Below are 22,195 nucleotides of genomic sequence, written 5' to 3' on the forward strand. Positions count from 1 at the left end.
TTAAATATAATAATTTATTTGATATATTTAAATTATTTAATTTAAATATAATAATTTATTTGATATATTTAAATTATTTAATTTAAATATAATAATTTATTTGATATATTTAAATTATTTAATTTAAATATAATAATTTATTTGATATATTTAAATTATTTAATTTAAATATAATAATTTATTTGATATATTTAAATTATTTAATTTAAATATAATAATTTATTTGATATATTTAAATTATTTAATTTAAATATAATAATTTATTTGATATATTTAAATTATTTAATTTAAATATAATAATTTATTTGATATATTTAAATTATTTAATTTAAATATAATAATTTATTTGATATATTTAAATTATTTAATTTAAATATAATAATTTATTTGATATATTTAAATTATTTAATTTAAATATAATAATTTATTTGATATATTTAAATTATTTAATTTAAATATAATAATTTATTTGATATATTTAAATTATTTAATTTAAATATAATAATTTATTTGATATATTTAAATTATTTAATTTAAATATAATAATTTATTTGATATATTTAAATTATTTAATTTAAATATAATAATTTATTTGATATATTTAAATTAAATATACTAATTCAATTACTATTATTAAATTAAATATATGTTCAATAATTAAGTTAATATTTAATTTCATCTCATTTGTAAATATAAATGATAATATATAAATTTGGGTGAGTGTAAGCCACAGGATAAGCAGGACTTTGCTTCACAGCTATAGATCCTTCTGTTTTTATTCCTCTGATGTACCATCATGTACTGCTTTATATCACAGATAAGGCAGGTGGATTTTATCTTCCTCCTTATGACAAAGATCTGTTTTCAAAGGGTGTATCAGGAATTTAGGCTACGTTTGCCAGGTGGCACAGGGAACTTAAGATGGCAATTTCACAAATGATTTCACAAATCACCCAATTCTCCCACAGTGCCACAGTTCCTCAGTACAAAGAATAATGCACTCCTGGGAGCAAAATGTGACTGAGAACCACAAGACAGGACAGTATTCCATTAGGGCAGGAAAGTAAGAGATCACACCGTGGGATCGGATCTTCCCTAAATTCAGTAGGAACTCAGCAAAGAGGTACTGGATATTTGACAAATAATCAGCTTCAGAGGAAGAAAGCAAGCTCGTTTTTTTTACCTGTGAGAGAGTGTGGATGGAATGGGCAACTGGAAAGACTCCTTCTGTGGCTGATAAACATTCTGCAAATCCAATAAAGTATCCAACTTTAAGGCAACCTAGAACAATGGTGATGGCAGCAAAAAGCGTGATACTGCCTGAAAGAACAAAAGGTTAATTTAGGCAGCAGACATTTCAGAATCATTTCTCAGGAAAGAAGAGTGTCAGTCTTGAAGGGCTGAGGAAGACCAATGAGCAAGAAAGCCATCCCCTTACATCTCTCGCTAGATGATGCTTGAGCCCTTCTAAGAGCCTCCTGTTCCACGACAGAGCCTCGCCGCCGGACCCAATCACAGTGGGCACAAAGGACCTCGTATCCCATGCAGTGGGCAGCAAGAAGGCACCGAACAGTCATCTCCGGCCCTCACAAAGGAGAACAATAAACGTACAGTTCTTGCCGTACGAGTGATCCAATGAAAAGTAACATAACCACTTGACATTCCATTTCTATTGTTCACTAGGTTATAGGAAGACGGGCAAAGAGCTTTCTTTTTTTTTTTCTGGAAAGAAATCAATTGCTTTGGGATCCTTGCAAAGATTCAGGTTTCAACCACATTATTTTAAAGTTGTTTGAAATAATAAATGTTCAACTGAACTTGACATTCATTTCCACTCAACAAACACTTATTAAGCAGGAAGCAGAAGCATGGTTCACACACAGGACTTGTCGGAAAGTTTAGGTTCAAATCCTACTACAGAAACTCAGCTGTTGTAGGACCCTGAGCAAGTCACTTAAGCTCTTTCAAGCCCAGTGGCCTCTTCTGGACACTGACATGAGTGGTGGGGGAAGAAATAAGGATGATACTATCTGTAGCCCTCATCTTACAGGACTGGCATGAGGATGAAATAAGATGATGTGTTTTTGATTGAGCTGGAATATGCAGACAGGTGACAAGATGATTAAGCATAGGGAAGTTCATCACCAGAGGGTTTGCCATCAGGTGATGAACTTTTTGGCCACAACAATTCATAAAGACCTTTTATAAAGCAAGAATGGAATGTGACCCATGATGGCCAAACTCATTTTTCAAAGTATTAGAGTATTCAGTCATGGAATCTGAGATTGAGATAATAATAGTAAATTGATAATAGCTCTGCAAGTTATTACCTGTGACCATGGGCAAGTCCCTCAAACTCTTTGGGCTTCAGTTTCCTCATCAATAAAATGAGAAAAGGTACACAAGATGACTCTTTGGGTTCCTTCCAACTAACATTCTATCACTCTGTAACTATATATTACCTAGGATCATTCTGAAAAGTCACTCTGAAATGGTTTTCTATTTTTTGGAAATTATTTAATACAAAAAAATCTACATTGATATCACATCTATCAAATTTGCAAAGACAAAAAAAAAAAGAAAAATTACAAACGCTGACGGGACTGTGGGAATGCACTGTTGTGGAGTTGTGAGCTGGTCCAACAATTCTTTGGAAAGCAATTTGGAACCATGGCCAAAAAATAATTAAACTGTCCTTCAACCCAGAAATATTGCTACTAAGTCTATACTGTAAAGAGATCAAAGAAACAGGAAAATTAACCGTACAAAAATAGTTCTAGCAGTTCTTTTTGTAATGGCAAAGAATTAGAAACTAGGAGCTGTCCATCAAAAAGCTGTCCATAAACAAATTATGGCATATGAATGTGATGGATACTATTTTGTTATAAAAAAATAATGAAGAGGATAGTTTCAAAGAAATCTAGTTACATTTACATGAGATGATACAAAGGGAAATGAGCAGAACCAGAACAATTTATATAATAACAATTAAGTCAAAACAACCTTGAAAGACTTGTGAGCATTGATCAACCCAATGGCCAAACACAATTTCAGAGGACTCATGATGAAACATGCTCTCCCTCTTCCACATAGAGAGGTGATAGAATCAGAGTGTAGAAAGAGAATTATGATGGCGGGGGAGGTAAGGCAGGGTTGTGGGGTTTTTTAATATGGCCAATTTGGGGTTTATTTGCTTGACTATAAGAATAGGTTTTATTTTTCTTGCTTTCTCATTTTAGGAGCAATGGATGGTGGGTGGTGAGAGGGAGAGAATTTGGAACTGAAAATTTAATTTTAAAAAATAATGACTTTTAAAACTGAAAAAAAGACTCTTTAGTAGTATGATGGCCTTGGAATGAGAAAACCATGGTTTGAATTCATACTTTGTAACTTACTAGCTGTGTGACTTTATGAAAAACTTTCAGTTTTTCACACATAAAATGGGAAGGATAAACTCATCTCAACTGTAGGGCCCTTCTAGCTAGGATAGTCTATGACTCTGGGATCTATGTATCATAAAGAAGCAGAAAAGGGGGCAGCTGGGTAGCTCAGTGGATTGAGAGCCAGGCCTAGAGATGGGAGGTCCTAGGTTCAAATCCGGCCTCAGACACTTCCCAGCTGTGTGACCCTGGGCAAGTCACTTGACCCCCATTACCTAGCCCTTACCACTCTTCTGCCTTGGAGCCAATATGCAGTATTGGCTCCAAGAAGGAAGGTAAGGGTTTAAAAAAAAATAAAGGAGAAAAGTACAAATGGCAGTATTCCTAGAGCAATATTTTCACTGGCATAATCTTTTCTCCACCCTAGACCACAATTCCCAAGAAGACTAGATAGCTTGAGAAATTAGTGATCCTGGGTAAAATTCAATCTTTGGAGAAGAGGAAAAAGAATCTATTGCACTTCAGAAAACAAGAAAGACAGTGGAAATTTTCACCCACAGGAACTGACTTTACAGGTCAAAAGACTTTTCTCTCCATAGAATCAACCATGCAGTGATTTCCACTCCTATGAGAAAATACCATGGTCATACTACCAAGCCATAACTCTGCAGACAATTCCACCTAGATATCTTTAAACAAACCCTGATTGTGCCTCCCAATCCAGGTACTCAAGCTGCAGAATTCAGATGCTAGTATAGTCCTCTAGGAACATATGTCTCTATTTCCACCTTTTTATATGGCATATTTGGAGAAAAGCCTTCCAACCAAAAATATCTTCCCTACTGCAAAGACTTGGTATCTAGAATTCCCACCATGTGAGTTTCATCACTTTATGTTAAGATGTTAGATGACTCTAGTTCTTAGTAATTAATTTGGTGTTGATTTATCACAAAGTATCATAAATTTAGAGCTTAAAACTGTCTTAATATTATCTATCTGGTCCAATTTTATCTCCTAATTTTATCAATAGGGAAACTGAAGTCCTTAGAAATTAAAGGACTTGCCTGAAGTTACACAGGCACAAGGCACCAGATCCACAATTTGAACTCAGGCTCTCTGACCCCAAATCCAACACTCTCCTCAAGTGCTTCCTGACTGAGGGCAGGACCCTTCAAGCAAAAAGCTCAGGGCAGAAAAATTTGCAAATTCTGTCTTGCGTTATTTACTCTTAATTTCCTGGAAGATAAGAATTATATTTTTTAGGGGTTCAAAGAAGTTATTCAATAAATGTTAAAGAGCTGAGAATCAATTTTACAGCCAGAAGAAAACTTAGAGATCACCTAGTCCAAAGCCTTTATTTTATAAATGAGGAAACTGAGGCCTAGAGGGGGAATATGACTTCCTACAGTTGCTAAGGGAAGTTACCAGAAAAGCTTTGAGGGAGGAAAAAAAAAAAAGATGATTTTGCTGCCCAAAAGTATGGCAATCAGGAAGAATTCAGTAGTGACCTGAATGAAGTCTATGATGTTTTTCTCTCTTCCATGGCCAAGGAGTTGTGCTCAAAGTGCAGGCTATTGTCCCTCCTAGAAGGGAAGATAAACCAGCTCAAAGAATAGCTCTCTTAGTTCCAGGTTTTCCAGGTGGAGCGGGGGAAGAGGATGAAGAATTGCTTTTTCTTTTTTTAATAAGGACTTCGATGTAAAAACAAATTTTAAAAATGAATCAGAGGAACACTTAGGTGGCTCAGTGGATAAAGAGAGCCAGATCTGGGGTCAGGAGATCCTGGGTTCAAATTTGCCTCAAACACTTCCTAGCTGTTTCCTAGCAAACCTGCTTAACTAGGCAAGTCATTTAGCACCAATTGCTCAGCCCTTATGGCTCTTCTGCCTTAGAACCAATACTTAATATTGAGTCTAAGACAGAAGGTATAGATTTTTTTTAAAAGAGAAAATGAATGTGATTTAAGAACCAAAGACAACGCTTAGAAAATATACCAAGTGGCAGAGATTTACAGAACATGGACAACACCTAGACTTAAGAAAATACTCAACTATGAAGATTTTTGAAACCCAATTACAAAGAGAAAGAAAAAGAACAGTGTTAAAAGCCCCATGTGGCCACACAAGTTAACTCATTGACCAATAGCATTGTAAAATAGACTTGGAAACAGTCTGAGAACTGAGGACAGGAGAGTTGACAAAGGTAGTCATAGTTCTGGTGTGGCTAACCCAAGCTTCCATTCAGTCTCCCACCCTGAACCTGCCAAGAGATATTTAATGGAGTTTCTAGGCTTACCAAGGAACTTGAGACTTTAAGTATAGAATTGGGCAAGTTCTAAAGAAGATGAAAATTTGATATGAAAAAGAACCAACCTAATATCAGCTAGGCTAAATTATCTGGATGAAGTGTCTTGATTCTGAAAAGCAAATTTCAGCACTCTCTTTTGCTGAGAAATCTATGTTGATCCATCCCATATATGTATGACTGATTGCTTCCAATTAGAAATCTCCAGCAGGAATATGGTGATGCCTTACCAAGCTCTCTGCAAAGTCACATGTCAACTGAAGAAATTGAATAATTCAATCTTTTTTTAATATTTTTGTCCCAAACATGAGATGTTTGGATGCAAATGAAGAATTAAATATTACAAAGTAGCAAAACTCCTAAAATCTTATACATCAAAGTGGGATATCTAAAAAACTCTGGAGATTTTTAAAATTATGGTATTTGAATTTTATTTGGGAAAAAAAGTCAGAATTTTTACCTATATGAAAATGTGATTTGTCAATGAGACAAGGAAATCTAAAGGATGTTTTGTCTTAAGTGTTGTGAAAACACTGACAAAATTCCCTCTTTGGAATTGTCTTGAATCTTGTCTTCTACGAACCATGTTCTTCTCCCCTTAGCACCATAAGATCATAGACCTAGAGCTGAAAGAAGTCTCCTTCCCTATGTAGCATGGTAGTAAAAGTTCCAGGGAGATCTTTTTAGTGTACTAGCAAAAAATGTTCTCAGTTTTCCTCATTTCATTTCTAACCCCTGTCTTATGAAATTATTTGTTTTCTTCCTAAATAAATAGCTTTTTTAAAAAAGATATACAGAATAGGGAAAATAAGGAAAGGTATATCATGGTATTGTCCTCTAAAAATAATATTATCTTAAAGATGAGGCTCTTTGCAAAAAAAAAAGTCCAGGACAACAAGAAAGGGAGATTTAGTTTTCCTGGAGGTAGGATAAATAAAAATAAAAGGATAGGGCTGCCATGAGAGTTGGGTGAGATTATGATTTAGACATAACAGATAAAAAAGGAGAAATGGAACAAGCATTTATTAAGGCAGAGCTGCTTAACTCACTTTCCTTCTATCTTCTTTTTCTAGAAAAATGATCTTTGGACTTGAAAGGACTAAACCCAAGGAAAAAAGGAAATGGAAGGTAACAAACATTTATTAAGCACCAGCTATGTACAAGCATTGTGCTAGGCACTTTATAGATATTATTTCATTTGCTCTTGACAACAAGCCTGTGAGATAGGTCCAATTATTATCCCCATTTTACAGTTGAGAAAAGTGAAGCACTTTGCCTAGGGTCACGCATCTTTGTAAGTGTTTGAGCTTTAAACTCAGGTCTTCCTGACTCCAAGTCCAGAGTTCTATTCATTGCAATATCTAGTGATCTTTAGACAGATGGTAAATACTCAACTAGCTGCCTCTGATGATAAGTCAATAGGCTATGATGAGCTATATCATAGGGTACAAAAAAAGAAAAACCAGAACACCCTAGCTACTGAGCCACTCTTATTTACCTATGGAAGATAATGGAGAAGAAGAGTACTCTAGAAATAGAGAAGGGAAGATTTCACAATTTTATGAAAAGGAATGACTAGTGAGGTTGACTGATTCTTGGCAAAATATTAGAATGTATTATTAAAAGAATGGTCAGTGGACATCAAAGTTATTAATCTGGTAGACCAGGGAAATGTTATAGATATAGCTTGCCTAGATGCTAGCAAAACACTTAACAAAATCTCTTGATCTTCTTGTGTTAATGATGGCAAGATGTGGGTTAGACAGCAACAAAAAAAGTAGATTCCAAATTCATAGAATAGTCAAACCCAAAGAATAATCTTGAATGGTTCAATTCATTTTCTTTTCTTTTCTTCAGAAGATAGGTTTCTTATGACTTGGCTCGCCAGGATTGAACAGCCCAGAAATTGTTCTCTAATGGAATCCAGCCTAGATATGTGCTTGGCCATGTGTTCTTTACCATTTTTATCAATGACTTTGGGCATGCGTAGCATTCTTATCAGAATGCAAACCTATCTAGCTATTTATAAGAGAGAACTAACTTGCAAGGAGTCAGAATAGGCTAGAATGATGGATTGATTCTAAGAAGATGAAATTTAATAGGAATGAATGTAGAATGTTTGGCCTCAAAAATCAATTATATAAGCAAAAAATGGGAGAATTCTAAGCAAACTTCACCTGAAAAATATTTAGATGGTATTCTCAATCTGAGTCAATAGTGTGATGCTATCCAAAAAAAAGCAAATGCAATGTTAGAATGAATTAAAAGAAGTCACTGAGACTATGCAGGTGATATTCTATTGTACTTTGCCCTGGTTAGCCTACATTGGGAATACTATGCCTATTTCTGTGCACCATATTTTAAGGACATCAAAAAAAATGGAAAGGATCTCAAAAAAGTAATCAGGATAATGATGGTCCCTGAGATGATACAATAAAATGATAATTCCCAGGATCAAAGAATGTGTAGCCTGGAGAAGAAAAGACTTAGAGTAGACAAAATAAAACTAACAGCTTGCATGTATACAGCACCTTAACATATACAAAGAACTTCCATGCAATTCTCATTTGATTTCTGTCCTCAAATATCTGAAAGGCTATCAAGGAAGATGAAAGTGATGATTTGACTTGGTCCTTGAGGAAAGAAGTAGAAGCAATGAGTAGAAGTGGGAAAATGACAAAAATTAACTTAATATAAGAAAATCTTTGTAACAATTGTAATTGTTGGTTCTTTATTTTTGAAGAGGACCAATGACATCATGAAGTGACGAATGTCTTGAGCATGAATTCGATTTAAGTGAAGCAGAGTTGCACAAAGTCATCGGGCTCACTCTCTCTTCCAAAGTCATCCAAGTCCAATGGCAAGACAAAAGCTTGCTGTTGACAAGTCATGGATTCATATGGTGAAGGATTTTTCTTCCAGTTACTCATGCATAGCTCTACCAGAAATCAATCTGGTTATGGCCTGAGAAGCACTGGATGCCAATGGCATCTTTGATGTCTGACCAATCTCTAAGCACTCCATAGCTCTTGCTTCAGTCAGCCATTGGAACAAATTGTTCTCATCTGCATATAGTGCCAAGAGAAGTCTTCACCATCTTCCCCAAATCACTGTTGGATTTGAGGCTGTCAGTTGTCCTCAACCTGGTTCGACCCATCTGAGGGGTGGCCACTGCACATGCTACATCTTGTTGGAGCCACAAGTGAGAGTTAGGTGACAGGTAGTCACTGAAGGTGGATGAGCAGCCCTAAAAATGGGCTCAGCAAGCTCTCGAACCAGAGTTTCTAGTCTTCCTGGAACACCCCATATACCCAATTAGAATAATCTAGAAGTCAAATAGACCTCCTTGGAAGGTAGTAGGTTCCCCTTCACTAAAGGTCTTTCAATCAAAGTTGAATGATCATTTTTGGTTATGTTGCAGAGCAGATTCTTTTTTAGATATAGATCGGTTAAAAGTTGTCCTTTCACAATTTTGAAATTCCACTCATGGCCACACAATGCATTGATTGTATATAGAGGGATAACAGAGTTGTAGATTCAGTACATAGAAAGAAACTACTCAGAGATGTCAGACTAAAGTGTTTCACCATTCACTGGAAGGGTGAACATGCACTGAAAGAATCAGTTGCCATCAAAAATTCACTTTGCTTAATTCATCATTCTGCCAGGGCTTACCTCTGCCCATTCAGGTCAAGAAAGGAGTATTAAAAGGGGGAAAGGGATACCCAATGGAACTGTGTATTGGCTAAGGGAGGTATGGGGGTTTGGGGAGAGGGAAAGAACATGAAACATGTAACTATGGGAAAATATTCAAAATAAAAATATAATTTTTAAAAGGGGGGAAGGGAGGAAGAAGGGAATTCATTTAGGGCATCCAAATCCTTCATAAAATCCCTAAAAACTATGATAACATATTTATAAAATACTTTACCATTTTTTAAAAGTGTTGATTTTTACTGGAAAATGAGGGTATGCCCTTCAATTAGGGAATGGCTGAACAAACTGTGGTATCTGCTGGTGACAGAATACTATTGTGCTCAAAGGAATAATGAACTGGAGGAATTCCATGTGAACTGGAACAACCTCCAGGAATTGATGCAGAGTGAAAGGAGCAAAACCAGGAGAACATTGTACACAGAGACTGATACACTGTGGTAAAATTGAATGTAATGTACTTCTCTACTAGCAACAATGCAATGATCCAGAACAACTCTGAGGGACTTATGAGAAAGAACACTATTCACATTCAGAGGAAGAACCCTGGGAGTAGAAACACAGAAGAAAAACAACTGCCTGATCACATAGGTTGATGAGGATATGATTGGAGATATTGACTCTAAACGAGCACCCTAGTGCAGATATCAATAATATGGAAATAGGTCTTGATCAGTGACAAATGTGGAATTGTGCAGCAGCTATGAGAGGGCAGTGGAGTAAGGGGAGGGACAGAACATGAATCCTATAACCATGGGAAAATGCTTTCAATTAATTAATTAATTAATTAAAGATTCCAGCCAACAAATAAATACATGAACGAATGAATAAAACTTTCGACCAAAAAAAAAAGTGTTGGGTTGTTTTTTGTGTTTTTTTTTTTGTTTTTTTTTTTGCAATAACTCTGTGAAGTACACCCTGCATTATCATCTCCTTTCAAAGCTGAGGAAAAGTGACTTTGCTCAAGGTCACACAGCTAGTTAGTGACAGAGATCAGTTTAGAACACAGGTTTTCTGACTAGTCTGGGTTCTTTTCATTATACCACACTAACTCTCCTGATCCCTTTAAAAGGATAAGTAGGAGACAGCTAAGGTGGCTGGATGGATTGAAAGCCAGGCTCAGAGATGGGAGTTCCTGGGTTCAAATCTGGTCTCAGATTCTTCCTACCTGTGTGACCCTGGGAAAGTCACTTAACCCCCATTACCTAGCCCTTACCATTCTTCTACCAATTCTAAGATGGAAGGTAAGGATTTTTTTTAAATAAAACTTTTTTTAAAACAATAAGTAGTAGTTAACTAATTAGATGAAGTACATACACTAATGCTGAATTACTAGAAAGTTTAAGCCATTATACCTTGTGAAAACTGATTAAATTAAAATTTCTCAGCTTGGATTTTCACATATTTTAGTGTGAATCCTGGAAGAATTCTTGGCCTTCTTTCCAAATGATGCCTATAAATAAGACTGTGAGATGTAGATAGTGCCCACACAAGCAATAGGGAGTTGAAACAGCTTGAGGTGAAGGCACTGTGATGAACCATCTTGGAGTAAGGAGAGGGAGTGTATACCAGGCATGTATGAACACAGGAAAGTAGGAGATAAAATACCAAGCTTGGAAACAGAAAGAGGTCCTTTGGCTAAAATGTAGGGTTTCTGAAGACAAGGATTGTGAAGTAAAGTTAGAAAAGTAAGGGTCAGATTGCAGAGTACTTTAAAGGAGAATAAGGGAACTAATTTTATTGTAAAGGAAATAGGAAGCCACTAGTGGTTTTTTTTCTTTTTGTTAATTTGTTCATTTATTACTTTAAAGGTTCCAGGTATCTCCCTCCTTTCCCCCCCCTCACCACACTAGAGAAGGCATCACTTGACAAAAAAAAATGTAAATATATACTATGGTCTTCATGTTTCTTTTTATCAGTTCTTTCTCTGGAGCTAGACATAAACAAGTTATTCTTCAAACATTATTTCTGTAGCTGTATATAATTTTGTCTTGGTCCTACTTATTTCACTTTTCATAAATTCATGAAGGCATTTCCATTTTTTTAAATTAGGTTGCTCATCATTTGTCACAGCAAAGCAGAATTCCAGCAGCTACTGAAGATTTTTGAACAGAGGAGTGACATGGCCAGACCTGTAGCACAGTAAAATTATTGTGCCCTGAATAATTTGTATTAAGATTTAGATCTGCTGAGTCCCAATCAATCAATTTGTCAGTCAATAAATAATTATGAAGCACCTACTATGTGTGAGAGGTGATTAAAAAGACAAAAATAAAATTACTGCTGCCACAAGTCCTCAATTGGGGGATGGTCAAACAAGTTGTGGCATAATTGTGATGGAGTATGATTTTGCTAAAAGGGAAATGGTTTCAGAAAAACGTGGCAAGACCTATATGAACTGATGTAAAGCAAAGTCAGAAGAACTGGGAGATCATTATACACAATAAAAGCATTGTTGTAATGATGATCAGTAATGTAATGATGACTGTAAAAGATTTGGCCATATAATATACATACATGTATATGAAAAAATGTGTTCTAATTCTGGGCAGAACAGAATATGGGTAATCAGACCAGAATTAGAGATAGAACATAGAGATAGAGATAGAACACACACACACACACACACACACATACACACACACACACACACACACACACACACACACACACACACACTAAAAATTCATCATTGATTTTTCATTGCCTTTAGGAAAAAATACAAACTCTTCAGCCTGGCATTAAAAAAAAAAAAAAAAACTTATAAAATCTGGCTCCCATCTACTGTCCTAATCTTTTATTTCATTCCCCTTTATGCACTCCCTATTCTAACTAGGTATAGAGTAGCATACCTAAAAGTCAAGCAAAGTTACATTCAAATCCTGACTCAGTCATTTACTTGCTGTGTGATCCTAGGCAAGTCATTTAACTTCTATCCTGAGTTTCTTCATCTATAAAATAGGGATAATAATAACACCTACCTTGCAGGTTATTGTAAGGATAAAATAAGTTGAGGCAGCATATGTAAAGTACTCTGCAAAGCTTAAAGTGATATATAAATGCTATTGTTATTGTTATTAAGGTAACCTCTATGTCCAGCATTCTATCTCACTAGTTTTTTAAATGCATGTATGTTACACAATATGGAGGGGGGATCTAAAAAACACAATGGACTCCTATAACCACCCTTCTCTCCCACCCACCCCAACCATCCATCACCTCTTCTACCTGAGCAATGTTAGGGATCAAGTTCTTAACCTTTTATATGTCAGGCACTCCTTTCTGGTGAAACCTATGGACCCATTTTCAGAGTAATGTTTTCAAATGCATAAAGTAAATTATATAGGATTTAAAAGGATTGAAATAAAGTTATCAAAATATTAAAAAACCAAGTTCACAGTCCCCAGATTAAAAAATTCCTGGTCTAGAGTGGAAACTAATAAATAAAGGAGATAAATCCTTGGATATTTCAAGAATTTATGATTTGCTAAGGCAGGGAACGACTCTTTCATGTCTTAACAGATGGTGTTCTTGACTTTGTGTGGCTGAAAATATTCACACAAATGTGTACACACACACACACACACACACACACACACACACACACACACACACACACACACATACCCTGTCCCTCTGGGGATGAGCCTGTCTCCCCTTAGTTGGGTTGGTTTCTTATGACAGACCACAGGCAATCCTTTCCAGCCAGGTAGGATCAGGTGTATTGGACAAGCGTTAGACTTGGAGCCGGAAGGTCTGGGTTGACCTTTGCTGCTAACTTAGATGTGTGACTGTAGACAAATGAAATTTGTCTTCGCCAGTGAAATAAAGAATGTGATATTTGAATTCCTTGCCTCACTAGCACCTTATAAAATAGTTTGTAAATGGAGCTATGACAAAAGATATACTAAGTACCTCTACTGAAGTCCTTCTAATGCTTTAGGATGATACCCAGATGACTATGGGGTTTCAAAGGACCTGCTGGTGAAGCCCAAAATCTGATAGTCCTACTAAGCCTCTAGTATGGCCAGGTGACAGTCTCTCCTGTCAAACGAGATTCAACCTAAGTGCAGAGAAGCTGAACATCAGCAAATTGATGATGGCGGGGAGGGGAGGGAGGTTCAGCTACAGAAATTCAGGACACTCATCTATTAAGATCATATGGATTCAAACCCGGCCTCAGCCACTTCCCAGCTGTGTGACCCTGGGCAAGTCACTTGGCCCCCATTGCCCACCCTTACCAATCTTCCACCTATGAGACAATACACCGAAGTACAAGGGTTTAAAAAAAAAAAAAAAGATCATATGGACTGACAGAAATAAAAACTACTATGTAGTGAAAAGCACACTGGCACTGAAGTTCTAGGCTCAGATATGAGCTTTGGTATTTATTCCATCAGGATAGTCACTTTAATTCTTTGAGCCTCAGCTTCCTCTCCTGTAAAATGAGGGTATTGGTCTAGATAGGGGTTTGTAGTCTTTTTGTGTGTTATGTACCCCCTTGGCAGTCTTGTAAGCCCTCTGGACCCCTTCTCAGAATGGTTTTAAATTCACAAAACAGAATACAAAGAATTACAATGGAACCTGATTATATTGAAATAAAGATGTTGTGTTTTAAATTTATCCATGGAACTCCTAGGCTAGCTGATCACAGGGTCATGGATTTAGTGCTGAACAGAAGCTTAAATCACCTAGCCCTGATTTTTTACAGATGAGGAAACAGATCCAAGGAAGCAGAGCGATTTGGCCAAGGTCACATAGATAGTCAAATAGATGATCAGGGGTTCAAATGCCTGTCCTCCAACTCCCAAACCCACCACCCCACCCCCTTTCCACGGCAGAGGACTTCGAAGGTCTCTCCCAACTGGAATTCCTCTGTACTTCTGAAGTATAATTAAGTAACTAGGAAAAGGGCTTCCAGGATGCCCCGATGTGCCCAAGTGGGACAGAGAAACCGTCCCCTGTACATCCTCCCCACCCCCATCCCTCAGTGGGGCTGGGGCGAGGCGAGGTACTCACCCCGCAGCCAGCGGGCCCCCGCGTGGGTGTCCTTCTCCCGAATGAGCCTTCGCTGCGTGTAGCTCCGAGCCACGTACCACAGCATCCACAGGAGCTGGATGAGCATGAGGGTAATGACGTAGGAGAGAAGGTCGCCTTTGCCAATGCCCACGGCGTGCACTGCCCAGGCAAACATCAGCAACAACCCAGCCACAAACACATTCAGCCCGTACTGGCTGCTCAGCACCTCGGCCAGTTTCTGCGGGTAGCTGGCTGGACCGGAGGCTGGAGACTGCAGAGGAGGCTCCGAGAGCTCTTGTCCCAGCTCCCACCGCGGCCCCTGGCCCCCAGCGCCGGCTGTACCCCAAGGAGACACAGGCAAGTGGCGATTTGCAACCATGCCTGGCAAGTGGCTGCACCAATAACAAGGAAGACCCCGAGGGGCCGAAAAGGAAAAGTTGGTCCTGTCTCTTCTCCCGCCCTCCCCACCCTGCCGCCACCCTAGCCCGGGAGTCAACTGTTTGGCGCTGTCCGCTGTGCTGGGGGGAATGGCCACAGGGCGCAGCCCGCGAAGCTGGAGTCCTCCCAACCCTTGTGACCTCGGGGTCTGTGGGAAAGAAAAAAGCTCCCAGGCAGCGGGCGTTGGCTTATAAGAGCCACCAACCGAGGCAGGGATAATAGCACGGGAGGTAATAGCTACCTTCCCGGCCCTCCGCTCCCCTTTGTAGCCGGTGCCCCCCTTGGCTGCTTCTTCCCACTCTTTTCTTTCTTCTTCGCTCGTCTGCCTGGCTCCCGCTGAAGTCTGCACGGTTCTGCCTTAGTTCTGAGTTGGCGGTCTTCTAGTTTGTTTGGTAAAGTGGAGTATCCTGCCAGAAAGACATAGCCTAAGGGACTAAGTCCCACTGATCCCTGGGCTCGGCTCCGAGGAAAGTACGAGTAAGAGGCAGATGAGAGCCAAGAGAGCGAGCAAGAGAGCGCGAGAGCCAGGGGGATAGAGAGAGGCAGAGACAGACAGACAGACAGACAGACAGACCGAGAGAAACAGAAACAGAGACAGAGACAGCCTGGGAGGGGAAACGTGTGCATATATGTTAGTGTGTATATAGAGATGTGTGTTTGTGCATTGCAAGGAAAAATAGCTTTGAAACGGGTCACACCTTCTGATCCATCCATGTCCTCAGAGGTCTTTTGATGAAACATACTTTCCGCACCTTCACAGAGATGAGTGGATGGACCGACTCATACAGAAAGAGATAGACATTTGGGGCAACTTTTTGGATTCATCCTGCTTGACTATGCTTGGCATAGTTTTTTCCTTTCCTTTTTTTTAGTTGGGAGTAGGATGGAGAGGAGAGGAAGGACAAGCAATATGATGTCCAAAAAGGAGGAACCATTGAAACATTTTTTATAGTCATATAAAAAAGAAAAGGAAGTCAAAAGTTAGCACAGAAATGCAGGACAAGTTCAAAAGCAACATGTGGAATTTATTATGTTGTGGGAAATCACACCAAAGTTTGTAGCTGGATCTTGCCCAAAGAACTGGAGGCTCAAAATTCCATTCTGTCCAGAGGCATGAAAGTGTCCATTCAGGTTTAAGATGGTGAAATAGCCTAGATTAATAGAATGGTGCATGGGCTGATGGAGAGGCCCAAGCTGTGGATCAAGGTTTACATATTTATTGAGGGCCTGGGGGCTTGTCACCTCCCATTCCAGGGAATCCTCCACCTTAACTAGTGCTAACTAATGAAAAATACAAGATTTCAAAATAACCTGTTTCTGTCACTGCCCACCTCCATCAATTATAAGCTTTTTTTATTTCTTTGTGTTCTGCTGTGTATATGGAAATAGTTTTTGAGGGATGTTTAAGTTAAAAAATTTGTTCAAAGTGCATGTGATGATCACATGTGATGGATATAATATTGCTTCCTTCTCAACATGTGGGAGAGGGCCTGAGTGGAAGAGAATTTGGAACTGTTCTTTTTTTTAATGTAAAAACAAAAAAAGGAAGGAAAAAAGTATATATAAGTGTATTAGGGAAGGAAAAAAAGGGGAGAACCTTGCTAGTTCTTTCTTCACTTACCCTCCAAGGCCCTTTTATAAACAAGGAAATGCTCCCTACTGTTCAAAGCAAAATAAGGCTTAGAATCTGAAATTATGTAATAATATTTGTATAATGCTTTACAAATCTTAAAAGTCCTGTATAAATGCTAGTTATATGGTTATTGAGGCAGTTAGGTAGTAAAGTGGATACAACATCGGATCTGGGGTCAAGAAGATGCTAGTTTAAATCTAGTCACAGACACTTAGTAGCCCTGTGAGCTTGGACAAGTCATTTTACTTTGTCTACTTCTTTTTCATCTATAAAAGGAGGGTAATAATAGCAAGTATCTCTAGGATCCTCATGAGGTTAAATTATGTAATATTTATTTTTATTTTTATTTTTTTTTAATTTTTTTAAACCCTTAACTTCTGTGTATTGACTTATAGGTGGAAGATTGGTAAGGGTAAGCAATGGGGGTCAAGTGACTTGCCCAGGGAAGTGTCTGAGGCTGGATTTGAACCTAGGACCTCCTGTCTCTAGGCCTGGCTCTCAATCCACTGAGCTACCCAGCTGCCCCTGTAATATTTATAAAGTGCTTTGCAAACTTTAGAAGTTCACTATTATTACTAGTCCAAGTCTACAGATGTCAAAAAAAAAAAAAAAAAAAAAGGTCAAGGGAGGCCCAGAGAGACTGATTCAAGACTTCTCCAGAAAGGAATGAGACTAAGTCTCCTTACTCAAAATCCATTTACTCTTTCCACTATACACCCACTGGTCTGAGAATGAGTACTGAAGGACACAAGGACAGCCAGCAGATTCCATCTGCAGGAGTAAATAAATGACATTTATATAGGGCCTAACATTACCTTGTTTCATCTTCACATACCTATGACCTACAAGTCCTAGGATCCCCATATAGTGACTTGTTCAGAGTCACACAAGTAAGCATGAGAAGCAGGATTCAAATCTACCCAAGTTAATTTGGGTCCTGTTTTCCTCTAATCTGTCACAAAGTCTAAGATGGAGCAGCCATCAACTGCCCTCAAGATTATCATCCTTTCTACCCCAGCTGAACTAGTTTTTTCTTTGTTTTTTTGGTGAGAATCAGATCAAGAATAGAAATTCCACCTCGCTTCTATTAATTCCTCCACTTTTTTGGAAGAAAAAATTAAAATTAAGGCAACTCAATAAATCATTAACTACCCTAACAGATATCTAGTTGTTCTCCACATTTGGCTAAACTGGTTCTCAAGCAGCAGACTTGTACTTCCAAGCATCTTCAGCTATTTTAACCTGTCAGATCTGGAGCTCCACTGGCCTGGCCTATGAGATCAGTCACCTATACAATCATGATGAGGCAGGCATCAGTGGACTTCAGTGTAGACTTTAATTATATGATCCCTAAAAGGAAATAGTAGAAAGTTATGGGGAGCTGAGAAGACATCTTCTTTCCAAGTAGATGACATGATTTTGAGAGAAGAAAAAAACAGGTAGAGAATGACTAGTATGTGCCAGCCAGTATGTTAAGTGCTAAGGACACACAGTCTTCGTCCTCAAGGGGCTCACATTTATGTCACAAGTTTTTGTAAGGTTTGGCAGGATTTTCTTTGGAAATTTCTGCAAGAATTCACAAATATTAGTTATAAGACACTGTAACATTATCCTTAGTATTTTCCACAAGCCTCAGCTCATTCTGGGCATCAGGGAAGTATTACTAGCTCTGCTACTTACTACTTGTTTGACTGTAGCCAATTTTTATCACTTCTCTCAACCTCAGTTTCCTCATCTATAAAATAAGGAGATAGGAATAAATCTTCCATAAGGTCCTTTCCACTCTAGATATATGACCCTCCTCATGGAATTATTCTACTTTGTTCCCCTGTTTGACTTTTGAAGCACTTCATAAATTTGGTTCCTTCCTCCCTTTCCCAATCTTCTAACACTTTGTTGTTCAGTTTTCAGGGGTTTTCTTGGCAAAGATACTTCTCCAGTTCATTTTACAGATAAAGAAACTAGGGAAACAAAGGTTAAATAACTTGGTATCTGAGGCCAGATTCAAGAAGATGAATCTTTCTGACTCTGGGCCTGGCAAAAGATCCACTGTGCCACCTAGATTTACTCCCCTCAATATAATCTACAACCTACCTTCTTTTTCCCACAAACCATTCTCTTCTCAACTTGTGGCATGTCTGATGCCTGGATTGCTCTTTCCTCACCTCTGCCTCCCAGCTTCAAGTCTCAACTAAAATCCTACCTTCTGTAAATCTTCACTTTACTTTGCTGATCCCCTTTGAGTGCCTTTCTTCTGAAACTCCTTCCAATTTATTATATATATATGTACACATATAAAGTATTATTGCATATAATTATATATATATATTTAATGCTACATGCCAAAAGAAAGATTTTTAGACACACACACATACATATATCTTTTCTGTATGTAGTTACTTGGCTATTGTCTCCCCCATAAAGTAAGTTCCTTGAGGGCAGGGATTGTACTTAGCAGAGTCTGGCACACATGAATTATGCCCTAGCTTCCTCTCATCTTTCACAAATTCTAAGATGGAATGGTTCATGTGTGAAATTACTAGTGAAATTATCACTAAGGCAAGGGCTAGACATGACCTTAGGGAATCATCTCAAACAGTGATTTTCAAAGTGTAAAATGCCACCTCACCCTGGGATTCTGAGACCCTTTTGCTGAGTCTCAAGATCAAAACTATTTTCATAATAATACTACGGTGGTTTTAACTTCAATGTGGTAAATTCCATTAGACAAAACCTCAACAAAAACTCTTTTGGGGGTTACCACCTAGACCCCAAATAGGTGGGAAGTCAAAGCTGTCATTAAGTTCTGTTACAGAACCTATTCCATAGTTTGTCATAACTAGAACTAGGATAGAAGGGGCTCCTCCTGAGGACTGAATTTGAGGCTTCCTTAGAATGAATAGCCAAGCATAGCAGCAGAACCCAATTTACCCCAAATCTGAGGAATCCAAAGCCTTTCCCTTTCTATATGCACACAACAGGCCACTGTCAGGATCCTGTCAAGGATCAGGGTCTCAGATATTGGGGCTAAATGGAAACTATCTTTCACTTAGAGAGTCTCTTCTGGGTATCTTTCAACTCTCTATAACCTTACGACAAGGAAAAAGAACTGTCACCAAATATAAGTTTGGTCAGGTCCCTCACATCTTTACTGACCCCACTGGGTCTGACCCAAACTCCTGGATGCCTCAAAGGGATCCTTACCTTATAATTATATATATAATTCTCTTCGTTCCAGTTCTCTAGGATTTGGAAAGAAAAAAAGGCTTCTCCCACCATCCCATCAGACACTGGCCTCTATCATTCAAATCAATCAAATTCAACATTTAGACTTTATGACTTTAGAAGGTGAGTTAACCAGTTAACTAGTCCTTACCTCTTATCCCTACTATGGCAGGCAAATTCCCACCCCTCTGCTAATTCTGATCTTTTTTTTAAACTCTTACTTCCCAACTTAGAATCAATAATGTGTATTGGTTCTAAGGCAGAAGAGCAATATGGGCTAGGCAATGGGGGGTTAAGTGACTTGCCAAGGGTAATACAACTAGGAAGTGTCTGAGTCCACATTTGAACCCAGGACCTCCCGTCTCTAGGCCTGGCTCTCAATACCAGGAACCATCTGGCAGCCTCCCAAAAGGATGACCACCTATAATTATGCTATCTTCATGGTTCTAAGCTCTGAAATTTTCCTATAATGATAATCTTACCTTTGTATTGTTCCCTCTGTCTTTCTTCTGCTTCTGCTAGACCTAAACTTGTTCTTCATTCCCACCTGACATCCCGTTTGTCTGTTCCTTCTTGCTCTATCCCTCCATCACTTCCCTCCCAACAGTCCTTATCCTGTAGTTGACCAATTTAACTTCTCTGCTCTTTAATCTTTTGCTTTCTCACTTTACCAAACCTAAATCTTGAATTACCTTCTTCCACGGTGCTGAATACTACTAGAGGTGGCATAACAAAGATGAATGCTGGGCCCACAATAAATTGCCATTATCTAATCTCAATCAAATTCACTTCCTATACTTTCCCAGGTTTCTCCAGTCTTAAACACCTTCATTCTGGGGGCAGATAGGTGGCTTAGTCGATAGAGAGCCAGGTCTGGAGATACGAGGACTTGGGTCAAATGTGGGCTCAGTCACTTCCTAGCTGTGTGACCCTGGGCAAGTCACTTAACTCCCACTGACTGGCCCTTATCACTCTTCTGCCTCAGAACTAATACATAGTATTGATTCTAAGATGGAAGACTAGAATTAAAAAAAAAAAAAAAACAACCTTCATTCTGACATTTTCTCATGATATTGTAGCCTTTATCTCTGGCAAAACATCTAGTCTTCTCTAAATGGTGAGTTTGTCCCCAAGTCTCTTTCTGAGGAAGGACCCATGGCAGTCAAGCTTATTCCAAGTTAAGTTCATGACTCTCTGGATTTCTACTTGTCCCAGCTTGAGCAACTTCCCCTTCACTCCCCCAATCCAACTTGCTTTTCAGTCCCTGTTTATATGTTGTCTTTCCCCATTAGAATGTAAACTCCTTTAGAGGCTGTTCCTACTTTTTGCTTGTATTTATTCCCAGCACTTGGCAAAATTCTTGGTATGGATTAAATGCATAATAAATGTTTTCTCTATCTCTAAAGTGCTATCTATGTGCTCTACCTCCACTTCCTCATCTCCCACTTGACTCCTCACAGCCATAGCACAACTCCACTGACACTATACTCTCCAATAACCTCAATGATGAACTCTTCCCAATTTCCATTCTCCCTGATCCCTCTGCAGATTTTCACTGTTGCCTAATCCTATCTCCCTAGACATTCTCTCCTCCTTGACTTTGCTCTTCTCTAATCTTTCTGTCTAACCTTTCAATCTCCTCAGCTAGATCACTAATCTCCTACAATGTAAGCATGGCTAGCTGGTAACACTAGCCTGGGTGTTCTTAGTGACCTCTTCAGCTCCCATCTTATCAATTATTCTCTCCACAAAGACTCCCAAATCTTTATATTTGGCCCTAATCTCACTTTACCTCTATTTACACATCGAACTACCAGCTGCACATCTCAGGATGTCCCAAAGGCATCTCAAAGCCAACATGTCTAAATGTCTAAATGTGACCCTTCTCTAAACCTCCCCATTTTGAGGTCACAATTATTCTCCCTTTCAGAGAGGTAGCATCCTCAGAATTATCCCTGACCTTCTCCTTTCCCTATATCCAATCAGTTACCACGTTATATTATTTCTACTTCCACATCTTTCATCTCTTTTGCTCTCTTAACCACTACCCTGTTTAAGGGTAACCACTTCCCTAGTTGAGGACCTCATCACCTCTGCCAAGACTACTAAAATAGTCTCACTGGCCTTCCCACCTCAAGACTTCCTTCTCAAATCCATCCTCCAAGCGGATGCCAAGATAATCTTCCCAAGGCATGTCAGACCACACTCATTTGATATTCAAAAATCATCAGTGGTTCCCTAGGATAAAATGCAAAATCTGTAACCTTCCCCAATCTGATTCCTACCTGATCACTTCATGTGAGCTACACTAGGGTACAATCTCCCCAGACTTTCTGTGTCCTTATCTGGAAAATTAGAGGTTTGAACTAAACAGTTTGAGGTCGCTTTCTGATCTAGCTCTATGGTCCTATATAGATGTAAGTCTTTTTATTTTCTTGGGAGATATTGCCTCTTTCATGAAGCCTTCTCTATCTCCTCCATG

The 22,195-nt window shown here is 38.5% G+C and overlaps 1 protein-coding gene across 1 annotated transcript in view; it reads right to left on the reverse strand.

The window, feature by feature from the left end:
- OTOP1 (otopetrin 1) overlaps positions 1 to 14,796 on the reverse strand; it is a 40,808-nt gene extending 26,012 nt beyond the window's left edge. The window contains exons 1-2 of the mRNA XM_044681761.1: positions 14,418 to 14,796; positions 1,184 to 1,320 (exon numbers count right to left, since the gene is read on the reverse strand). Coding sequence (XP_044537696.1) covers positions 1,184 to 1,320; positions 14,418 to 14,796 — 516 coding nt within the window. The remainder of the gene's footprint in view (positions 1 to 1,183; positions 1,321 to 14,417) is intronic.
- Positions 14,797 to 22,195: the final 7,399 nt, after the last annotated feature.

This window comes from Gracilinanus agilis, chromosome 6, assembly GCF_016433145.1.
Source record: "Gracilinanus agilis isolate LMUSP501 chromosome 6, AgileGrace, whole genome shotgun sequence".
Lineage (NCBI taxonomy): Eukaryota > Metazoa > Chordata > Mammalia > Didelphimorphia > Didelphidae > Gracilinanus > Gracilinanus agilis.